This window comes from Mycteria americana, chromosome 8, assembly GCF_035582795.1.
Source record: "Mycteria americana isolate JAX WOST 10 ecotype Jacksonville Zoo and Gardens chromosome 8, USCA_MyAme_1.0, whole genome shotgun sequence".
Lineage (NCBI taxonomy): Eukaryota > Metazoa > Chordata > Aves > Ciconiiformes > Ciconiidae > Mycteria > Mycteria americana.
The window spans coordinates 21,813,291-21,823,969 of NC_134372.1; the positions used below are offsets into that span (position 1 = coordinate 21,813,291).

A 10,679-nucleotide genomic window follows, 5' to 3' on the forward strand; every position below is an offset into this window, starting at 1 on the left:
TGACAATCTGCCCAACTTGGAAGCGAAGTCCAATTAAAACCACTTATTGGGGAAAAGTGAAACGAGAACCAGAAGGCAATTCATGGGCAGGGCCTACCTCTGCTGTCGAATTCAGCTGGGGAATTCAAAGTTTTTTTGTTACCAGGATTAATGGCATTAGAAAATAGAATACTGAGAGATAATTTGACTTGGCAAGTAGAGGCACTATCACGACCTACCCAGAAAGGGTTTCAAATTATTAACAGGCAGGTTCAAGCAAATACTAAGATGACCATACAGAATAGGTTAGCATTAGATTTACTATTGATTAAAGAACAAGGGGTATGTGGATATTCAAAATTAGATACAGAACATTGTTGTGTCCACATACCCAATGTGACTGATGATTTGCAAAGACAGCTAGATGAGATGAAAAGAGTAGCAGAAGATAGTAAAGCTATCCGAGACACTGCAGAAAATAATTGGCTAAATAAAATTCTGCAAACCCTAGGAGGATGGTCACTGAAGGGATGACTGGCTACATTATTAGAAGGGCTAATTGTTGTGACAATAACTGTTATCATCCTTGCTATTTGTGTTGGCTGTGTAAAACGAACAATTGAAAGAAATATGTGGAAGTAATAATGACTTTTAATTTAGAACCTTTTGCTTCAGACTTTTAATTTAGAATTTTGCTTCAGAGGAAAGAAGGCAGGCCGCTTCCAAGGCAGCCTGTTTGGTAGATGTGCTTTCAGAACAGAATGGTGTGTTTGGCAGGAAAAAATGTTTTAATATTGTAAGGAAACCAAGGAGTAAAATATTTTATATTCTCAGATTAACTCGCATTCCAAAATTAGATGCACCATAAAAAGACTGTGACGAATCGTACTTTGTTTTAAAATATTTTCCATCTGTATTCTAGTAAATATAGTCTGTTTCGTTGTCTATGCCTGTACAATAATCGTCAATTACATTTGTATCGAACCCAAAGGTTAAATCACGAAGCCCAGCAGTGGGAAAAAACGCGATGTGATATCAGAGGAATTTTTCACCATGTAATACGGGTCTATTTGTAGAACTTTGAGTATCCTTATATGGGATTGATTACTTTGTTCGCTGAAGGCAGATTTCCAAGTAAGTTGGGACTTGAGAGATGATGAATTTTGGGATACAAAGTTGCCCAAGTCTACCACCATTTGAGAGCTGATACAGGGAATGGCAACGAAATTCTGGGAACTGGGTAGTAGGAAGTACTTGTTTAACTTGTTTAATTTCAAGGTAGTGTCAGAGGAAGACCTAGAGAGCAAAATTTCCTTGTGCAGTTGCATGTGCAATGGAAACTTCCAGCCTTAGAGAAAGCTAGATACGATGAATTCTGCCGAGCCGGTACAGAACAGGGCACATAAAACACACACAGCAGGCTCAGCACACGTTCAGGAGGTGACATTCACGAGCTGGCGACCATCGTAAAGCGTGATTTCCAAGACCACGCACTTTGAAATGTCCGCGGCTACCCTAAGAACCTAAGCACCGTGTACACAAAAGCAGGTCAAAAAATTAACGTACCTGAAAGGAAACTTGGCCACAAGTCTCGGCAACCTCTCCCTTAGGGACGAGACCACCTGAAGCTTCAGCCGGTGGCCGGGCCGGGAGGGTGTCGCAGCAGCTGCCGCCCGACAAGCGGAGCTGGCTTTTGCGCGAGTCGGCGGTGAGCGACACCTCGTGCGAGTAGGAGTGCAGGAAGGCGCGGACGCCGTCGATGCCCACGAAGTGCGAGGCCGGGACGCCGCGCAAGGCGCCGCTGCCCGCCGCCAGCAGCTGCGAGCGGCGCCAGCGCCAGCGCCGCAGGCGCAGCGCCAGCAGCAGCAGCAGGAAGGCGAGGAAGAGGCAGGACACGGCCGCCACGGCCACCACCAGCCACCGCGTCAGGCTGCCGGCCGGCTCGCCCGGCGCCGCCGCCGCGCTGCCCAGCTCCGCCAGCAGCTCGGCCACGCTCTCGGCCAGCACCACGGTCAGCGTGGCCGTGGCCGACAGCGCCGGACGCCCGTGGTCCTTCACCACCACCACCAGGCTCTGCCGCGCCGCGTCGCGGGCCAGCGGGAAGCGCGCCGTGCGCACCTCGCCGCTGTGCAGCCCCACGCGGAACAGCCCCGGCTCCGTCGCCTTGGCCAGCTCGTACGACAGCCACGCGTTCTGCCCCGCGTCCGCGTCCACCGCCACCACCTTGGCCACCAGCGCCCCGGGCTCCGCCGAGCGCGGCGCCAGCTCCACGCCCGCCCAGCCCGCGCCCGGCGCCGCCGCCGCCGGCGGGTACAGCACCTGCGGCGCGTTGTCGTTCTCGTCCACGATCACGAGCCGCACCGACACGTTGCTGCTCAGCGCCGGCGCGCCGCCGTCCTCCGCCCGCACCCACAGCCACACCTCGCGCACCTCCTCGTAGTCGAAGGAGCGCAGCGCGTACAGCGCGCCCGTCTCCGCCTGCACCGACACGTAGGACGACAGCGGCGCGCCCCGCACCCGCCCCTCCGACAGCCGGTACCGCACGCGCGCGTTCTGCCCCCAGTCCGCGTCCGCCGCCCGCACCGTCAGCACCAGCGCGCCCGCCGCGTTGTTCTCGGGCAGCCGCGCGCTGTAGCGCGCCTCCGCGAACACCGGCGCGTTGTCGTTCACGTCCAGCACCCGCAGCGCCAGCACCGCGCTGCTCCACAGCGCCGGCGACCCGCCGTCCGCCGCCCGCACCGTCACGTTGTACTCCGCCACCTCCTCCCGGTCCAGCTCCCTCGCCGTCACCACGCGGTAGTAGTCCTCGAAGGACTTCTCCAGGCGGAACGGGAGGCGCTCGGCCATGCTGCACCGCACCTCGCCGTTCGCCCCCGAGTCCCGGTCCTGCACGTGCAGCAGGGCCACCACCGTCCCCGACGGGGCGTCCTCAGAGATCGCGCTCAGCGCCGACGACACTGTCAGTTCGGGAGCGTTGTCGTTTACGTCGGTCACAGAGATCGCGATTTTCGCCGTGTCGAAAAGTCCGCCGCCGTCTTCTGCCTTCACCTCCACTTCGTAGGAGTCGCCTTCCTCGAAGTCCAGGCTCCGCACCAGACTGATCGCTCCCGTCTCAACATCCAGCTGCAATATCTGGGATGCCATGTCCTTCGTTTTCTTCAATGAGTATTTCACGTGCCCGTTCAGCCCCTCGTCGGCGTCGGTGGCCGTGACGGTGACGAGGACGGAGCCCACGGGCACGTCCTCCGGCACACGCACCGTGTACTCCGCCTGGCTGAACACGGGCGCGTTGTCGTTCGCGTCCAGCACCGCCACGCGGATCCGCGCCGTGCCCGTCCGCGCCGGCTCTCCGCCGTCGCTCGCCCTCAGCACCAGCTCGTGAAACGCCGCCTCCTCCCGGTCCAGCGCCTTCGCCAGCACCAGCTCGGGACGCTGATCGCCGCCGGGGCCCGCCTGCACGGCCAGCGAGAAGTGCTCGTCGCCGCCCAGCTCGTAGCTCTGCAGTGAATTCCGTCCCACGTCCGGGTCATGAGCCTCGGCCAGGGGAAACCGCGACCCTGGGGCTGTCGTCTCGCTCATTCTCAGTTGCGTTTCTGCCTCTTGGAAGCTGGGCGCGTTGTCGTTAATGTCCGTGATTTCCACTTCGATTCCGTAAACCTGCATTTCCCCCTCCATTATCACCTCACACCGCAGCACGCACTTTTCCAACAGCCGGCACAGCTGTTCTCTGTCTATCCTCTGCGCCGTCACTAAATGTCCCGTCTTCCCGTGCAGAGCGAAATACTGCGTCCTACCTTTGTCCAAGATGCTGAGGTCGCGGTGGCGGAGCGCCGGCAGCTCCAGCCCCAGGTCCTTGGCCACGTCGCCCACGAACGAGCCCTTCGGCATCTCCTCGGGAACCGAGTAGCGCAGCTGCCCCCACGCTGCCTCCCACGCCGCCACCAGCACGCACCACAGCAGGGCTCGCTCCCGCCGGCCCCGATACCTCCCCGCCGCGCACATCTCCGCCGCGGCACTGCCGGCACCGCACCACCGCCGGCAGCTCCCCGCCGCCGCCCGCCGATCCGGCTCGCCGCTCCCGGCCGCTGCCGCCGGCCCCTCCGCCTCGCTGAAGCACGGCTCCGCACCGCGGGGACACTCGCAGACCGCCCGGCCGCCGAGACAGCTACAGAGCAAGCGAGCGAGCGAGCCGAGCCGCAGCGGGCGGGGCTGCCTCCAGCGCTCCGGCCTTCCTCCCGCTCCTCCTCGGTCAACAGCGGCGCCCGCAGCCTCCTCCCGGCACTGCAGGCACCCAGCGCTGCCGAGCGCTGCCCGCCCTGCCTTTCCCACGCGCAGCTCGCGGGGACCGGACAGTCCACACGGAGACGTCGGTTCCCGGCCAGCGGTGATCTCCTGCCTTGGCTTTTCTCGAGCCCATCTCCTCTTTCATCCTCCAGGCGACCACAACCAGGAGGAAGGCTGAGGCCTCCCGTGGGCGTGGTGTTTCTACCGCACGGGAAAAAGGACTCGCTAATGCCCATCTATGTAAAGTAAAATACTCTTTCGTAATATGACGTGCAGAATATTACGAGTCTTGGCCCATTCGTTCAAAAGCACAATCTCTGCCACGAATTTTTGTAGCTGTCTAGCTTCAATGCATAAGAAAACGCTTGCTGAAATTCCAACTACGACATTCAGACCCGCCCCACGGAGAACCAGAGATATCAGACTCATTAGCCGAAACGGCAGCAACTTTTCTTTAAATACTTCCGTTCATCTGGAACACGCTCCAAATTATCTACTCCACAACCATTGACTGAGATCAGACATGTAAGGGCTGAAGAAGGTGGGGTCAGTCAATTGAAACTGAGACCCTAAACCCGTACAGCTCCTGAGGAAGTGAACTTGCTCAGGCACCTGCGCCGTGCTCAGGGATTTCTCCCTAGAAGACCTTCCTGGGAACACAGTACAGAAAGAAGAACGCTCCCCTGTTGCTCGAAAGTCATTCTGTCCCACCCACCCCGGTTTCAGGCTACAGGTCACCTGATCACTTCGCACTGATTGTACGACAGCTACCCAGGAGGCAGGAAGCACCTGCAGTGAACCTGGCCAGAATCATCTGCTCGGCCTCCCGCAGACTCCGGGGAAAATGGCTTTGCGAGTGCAGCAAGAAGAAAAACAGGTACATCTGCCTTTGCTCCTATGCTCATTCTGTGGCCCACAACAGCAAACAGGGGGTGATTGCAGCCGTACGACAGGGTTGGTTTGCTCCAAATTTTTCTTGTGCGTCTACTTTCCCGATAGTCGTCTATTCTCAGCGGTATTTTGGAATGGGATGAGAGCAATGCAATGCTTCAGTCAAGTCACTGAGCTAGCGCCTACATCATTAAACACCCAAAGCTGCAGCTAATACTGAGCAAGGAAAGTTAATGGACTCTAATGGGTGATTTCCCTTTTTAATAGGCCACATTAATTCAGGGTTTGTATGGTTTATACACACTTACACTGAAACAATGGATTCGATGGCTTGAACGACTAGGAAGGGGCTTTCATTTTGTCAGAAATCCAGGTGTAAAGGATTGCAACTTGTTAATTAAGTATTAACAAAGTAATAAGAGGCGTGGGGACCATTTCCACATGTGCAAATGGACTTTATCGAAATGCCTAACTGCTGTCGCTTTGAGTATGCCCTTGTCGTTGTCGATATGTTCTCAGACATATGGGTAGAGGCTTCTCCTTGTAAACGGGCAGACACAACAACTATTGCAAGAAATGGCTGAGAGACCGACTTCCTCGGTTTTGTATTGCCTTGTCAACGCGATCAACCACGTCCAAGCACCTCTCTTTGGGAAAAGGGGAGAGGAAAAGAAGACAGGCTCCGAAATACAAAAGCCGATTTTCTTTTTTTTTTTTTTTTTTTGAGATCTCATACTACACTGTGTATGAAAGACAGATCAGGAACAATAAAACTACCACCCAGGATAGAATTAAAAAAAAAAAAAAAAAGACAAATAACTGCACAAAGAAACAATGCCTGGAGAAATTAACCCATCCCACGTGGGCTACCATTTCTGAAGAAGCCTTCCACCAAAAGATGGGCCACACTCCCCTCCTTCATCAGGAAGGAATAACCTGTAACTTCTCCTTTCATGGAGAAAGCACGCACATTTCAGGAAGGAAAAATCTCCAACGCCAAGGGTCAAGCCCTTCTCCCGACTCCATCATGCAGAATCCCCAGATTTCATGCTACACAGTGAGGATTGGTGCTCACCGTTAAAATGGGAAATAACCGTACAAAGAACTCGGAAGAATCATGCCTGGTTATAATTTATCCGTCCGATTAATGCTGCCATTTCTGCACCAGCCTTCCTCCAAAACATGAGAGGGCACACGGAGGAAGAGGGGAACATTCACTACGGATGAACAACCTATAAGTTCTCCATTCATGGAGAAAACACGCACCTTTCCTTCGGGAAAACAGCGGGGTTCCATCCAGCTATCAACCAGCTTCAAGTACATCGCTTGGGGAAAAAAAGACCCGGAAAGAAAAGCCTCCAACTCCAAGCCTCCACCACATTTTTCGTTATGCAGAATCATTAATTTGCCACGGTCAGCGTTCACCGTTCAAGTGACAGTTGCAGTCAAAACCTCTCAGCTGAACCTGAACCTGTGACCACCGATACACCAAGGAGCGCCGCCGCTAACTGCCTGCTCTGAATGGAAGGGAGTTACCCCGACCTTTCATTCCTTCACGGAGACACGGACGGGCACTCCCCATCCACAACACCTGAAAAAACCCCAGGGCAGTAGGGACGGCGGTTCAGAAAGGCTCAAGGAAAACAGCGGGAGAGCGCGGGCTTACAGACCTGCGGTGCGTCGGGGTCCGCGGGCGGCTCTCCCGCGCCGACGCTGCTGCTGGGGCTCCGCTTCGCGCAGGGCTCCCCGCCGAGAAGCTCCTCCGCGGGCAGGCTGGGCAGCGGCGGCGACGGCGGCGGCAGCCAAGCGCCCTCGGCGACGGCGCGGCCCGGCGCCACGCACAGGTTGTAGGAGTAGGGCAAGGTGCCCTCGCAGAAGTCGGCCGGGAAGGCGGCGCCGGCCACGGAGAAGCGCTGCGCGCCCAGGCAGCGCAGGACGGCGGGCGGCCCGGCCCGGCGCACCCGCGCCAGCACGGCCAGCGCCACGCTCAGCAGGAACAGAGCGGAGAGGAGCGCCAGCGCCAGCACCAGGTAGAACTGCAGCTCCGCCGGCGAGGCGGCGCCCGCCGCCCGCTCGCTCAGCTCCGGCAGCGCCTCCTGCAAGCTCTCGGCCAGCACCACGTGCAGCGTGGCCGTGGCCGACAGCGCCGGCTGCCCGTGGTCCTTCACCACCACCACCAGCCGCTGCTTCGCCGCGTCCCTCTCCGACACGGCCCGCGCCGTCCGCACCTCGCCGCTGTGCAGCCCCACGCGGAACAGCGCCGGCTCCGGCGCCTGCACCAGCTCGTACGACAGCCACGCGTTGCGCCCCGCGTCCGCGTCCACCGCCACCACCTTGGCCACCACGTACCCGGCCTCGGCCGACCGCGGCACCACCTCGAACGGGGCCGGGGCCGCGGCCGCGGCCGGGGCCGCTCCCGCGCCCGCCGCCGCACCCGCCGCCGGCCACAGCACCCGCGGCGCGTTGTCGTTGCGGTCCAGCACGAAGACGCGCACCGTCGCCGTCGAGCTCCGCGCCGGCGCCCCGCCGTCCTGCGCCCGCACCGCCACCGCGAACTCGCGGCACTGCTCGTAGTCGAAGGAGCGCTGCGCGTACACCGCGCCGCTCCGCGCCTCCACCGACACGTACGGCGCCAAGCCCGCGCTGCCGCCCGCCAGCCAGTAGCTCACGCGCCCGTTGGCGCCCGCGTCCGCGTCCCGCGCGCGCACGCGCAGCACCGGCGCGCCCGCCGCGTTGTTCTCCGCCACGTAGGCGCTGTAGGCGGCCTCCTCGAACACCGGCGCGTTGTCGTTCACGTCCGACACCTCCAGCACCAGCGCCGCGCGGCTGGAGAGCGCCGGGCTGCCCCGGTCCCTGGCCACCACCGTCACCCGGTGCTCGGGCGCCTGCTCCCGGTCCAGCGCGCTCGCCGTCACCACCTTGTACGAGCCGCCCGACGACGCCACCATCGACAGCGGCGCCTCGCCCGACAGCTCGCACGACACCTGACCGTTCTCCCCGGAGTCCCGGTCCCGCGCTTTCACCAGCGCCACCACCGTGCCGGTCGGCGCGTCCTCGGGCACCGGGCTCGATACCGACAACATCGTGATTTCGGGCGCGTTGTCGTTCTCGTCCGTGAGGTCTATCTGCACTTCGCAGTGACCGGTGAGCCCGCCACCGTCCCTGGCCTCCAGGCTCAGCCTGTAGTTACTCTTCTCCTCGAAATCGAGCGGCCCCGCCGTCCTGACCTCGCCGCTGTCGCTCTCCACACTGAACAACGCGCGGACGCCGTCCGGGACGTTGCCGAAGGAGTAGGAGACCCGCCCGTTGGAGCCCGCGTCCGCATCCGTGGCCTGCACCCGCAGCACCAGCGACCCCGCCGGCAGGTTCTCCCGCACTCGCGCCTCGTAGACGCTTTTACTGAACACGGGCGCATTGTCGTTGGCGTCCGTCACGTTCACCCGAATCTGCACAGTCCCGGACCTCACGGGGTCCCCGCCATCCGCCGCCGTCAGCACCAGCTCAAAGGAGCTCTGCTTCTCACGGTCCAACGCTCTCTCCAGCACTAATTCCGGCTGCTTGCTTCCACCCGCACTCTCCTTCACGGTCAGAGTGAAGGACGGGTTGCTAGTGAGCTCGTAAGTCAACAGCGAGTTGCTTCCCACGTCCGCGTCTCGGGCCATCTCCAGCGCAAAACGAGCACCAGGAGAAGTGAACTCGTTGATCTCGAGGTCCAGAGCAGCCTTGCTGAAGGCCGGGGAGTTGTCGTTCACGTCCTGGATGGCCACCTCGACGTGGAAAACGTTCAGCGGGTTCTGCACCAGCGCCTCGAAGCTGACGGAACAGGACGCCGACTCGCCGCACATCTCCTCCCGGTCCAGCCTCTCGCTCACGTACAGGTTCCCGGTCTCCCCGCTCAACGCGAAGTATTGCTGCTCCGTGCTGAGCCGCAGTTTGCGTGCCGGCAGGTCCGCTGGGCTCAGCCCCAGGTCCCGCGCCAGCGGCCCCACCAGCGAGCCTCTGCCCAGCTCCTCGGGGATGGCGTAGCGGATCCGCTCCGGCGCCGCCCGGCAGCACAAGCACAGCAGCAAAGCGGGCAGCAGCACTCGCCCGGACGCTCGCCGGCGGCTCGGCCTCTGCCTGCTCGCCATTCTCGGCAGCGCTCGCCGCGGTCCTCCTTCCTGCCGCTGCCCTCCCTCCCTCCCTGCCTTCCTTCCAGCCGCTCTCCGCAGCGAGCGCAGGGGCCGCCGGAGGGCAGCGATCTCGGCGCCGGCTCGGACGCCGCTGCTCCCCGCGCCGCGCCGCCTCTCGCCTCTGCTGCCCGTGCCGCTGCTGCTCTGGCCGGCGCCCTGCGAGCGAGCAGCCTGCGGGGGCAGGACTCTGCAGCGGCTGCGGCTCCGGCGCCGCTCCGCGTCGGCCAACAGCGGCACCCGGAGGCGCCGCGGCGCCACTGCAGCTGGCTCACGACCGCGCTCACAAGGGCCCGGGCTTTCCACCGGTGTTTACTGGTTGCATCCAGCTTTGGGGTCTCCTTTTTATTAGAATCAGGAAGCGCAGAAGCACTTGCCTAATGGAACTCCAAACACGTTTAAAACTAAAATATGCTGTCGGGTACTTTTAGGTCATCTCCTTGAGCCGCAATGAATAGTCAGAGGGAAATCTGCATGGCAGAGCAATAAAGAAAGGAACTCAGCTGCCCTTAATAAAATCAAGGTGGAACTGTAAGAGCACGAAACTATATTATAACTAGGGAAGACTTCAAGAGCTTTATAGCACTCTCTCAGGTACTTTCAATTCTGCTTTTATACATGGGACAAATACCAAGAGGGAAATATTTGTCATGGAGTAATCAACAAGCAATCACAAACAGAATGAAGCAAATGTCATTTCAGTCCTGTCATGCTGGGCCTGCAAAGCCTTTCCATCATCCCTGAATTTCTTTCTTTTGCTCATGGGTGTCTCTGACTTTTGTCCCACTGTTGATTTTTCTTGTAGGGAGCAAGAACAATTACCGTGAGAAATATACTTCACCCCACAGGTAATGTCTATAGCTCTGTGCTAAGACAGCAGAACAACCTTTATTATTTCGTGTCTGTTTCACAAAAGTTCCTTCTTCTGTGTCTCCATACTTGAGGGGCTGACAAGGGGAAAGTGCAAAGCCACGTCAAGTCTTTCATAGAACCAAACATTGGTTTGGGCTGGAAGGGACCTCTAAAGATCATCTATTCCAACCACTCTGCCATAAGCAGGGACATCCTTCACTAGATCAGGCTGCTCAAAGCCCCATCCAACTTGACCTTGAGCACTTTCAATGGTGACACACCCACAACTTCTCTGAGCAACCCGTTCCAGTGTCTCACCACCCTCATCATCAAACATGTCTTCTTTATGTCCGACCTACACCTGCCCTCGTTCAGTTTAAAACCATTGCCTCTTATCCTGTCACGACAGGCCCTGGTAAAAACTCTCTGTCTTTCTTATAAGTTCCCTTTATATATTGAAAAGGTTCAATAAGGTCTCCCCACACACTTCTCTTCTCCAGGCTG

The 10,679-nt window shown here is 58.8% G+C and overlaps 2 protein-coding genes across 2 annotated transcripts; both read right to left on the reverse strand.

Annotated features, from left to right (window-relative positions):
• Positions 1 to 1,354: 1,354 nt before the first annotated feature.
• Positions 1,355 to 3,981, reverse strand: LOC142413710 (protocadherin gamma-A10-like). Its single transcript, XM_075510112.1, has one exon. The coding sequence runs from the start codon at positions 3,979 to 3,981 to the stop codon at positions 1,537 to 1,539; it is 2,445 nt and encodes an 814-aa protein (XP_075366227.1). The 3' UTR covers positions 1,355 to 1,536.
• Positions 3,982 to 5,953: 1,972 nt separating this feature from the next.
• On the reverse strand, positions 5,954 to 9,593 carry LOC142413711 (protocadherin gamma-B5-like). The gene has a single exon (XM_075510113.1). It carries the CDS (start codon positions 9,282 to 9,284, stop codon positions 6,789 to 6,791), a length of 2,496 nt encoding a protein of 831 aa, XP_075366228.1. The 5' UTR covers positions 9,285 to 9,593; the 3' UTR covers positions 5,954 to 6,788.
• Between the last annotated feature and the right edge of the window lie 1,086 nt (positions 9,594 to 10,679).

What these genes read in the sequence shown, in the direction of transcription:
- LOC142413711 (XM_075510113.1), bottom strand. Translation starts at nt 9,284, where the DNA reads ATGGCGAGCAGGCAGAGGCCGAGCCGCCGGCGAGCGTCCGGGCGAGTG.
- LOC142413710 (XM_075510112.1), bottom strand. Translation starts at nt 3,981, where the DNA reads ATGTGCGCGGCGGGGAGGTATCGGGGCCGGCGGGAGCGAGCCCTGCTG.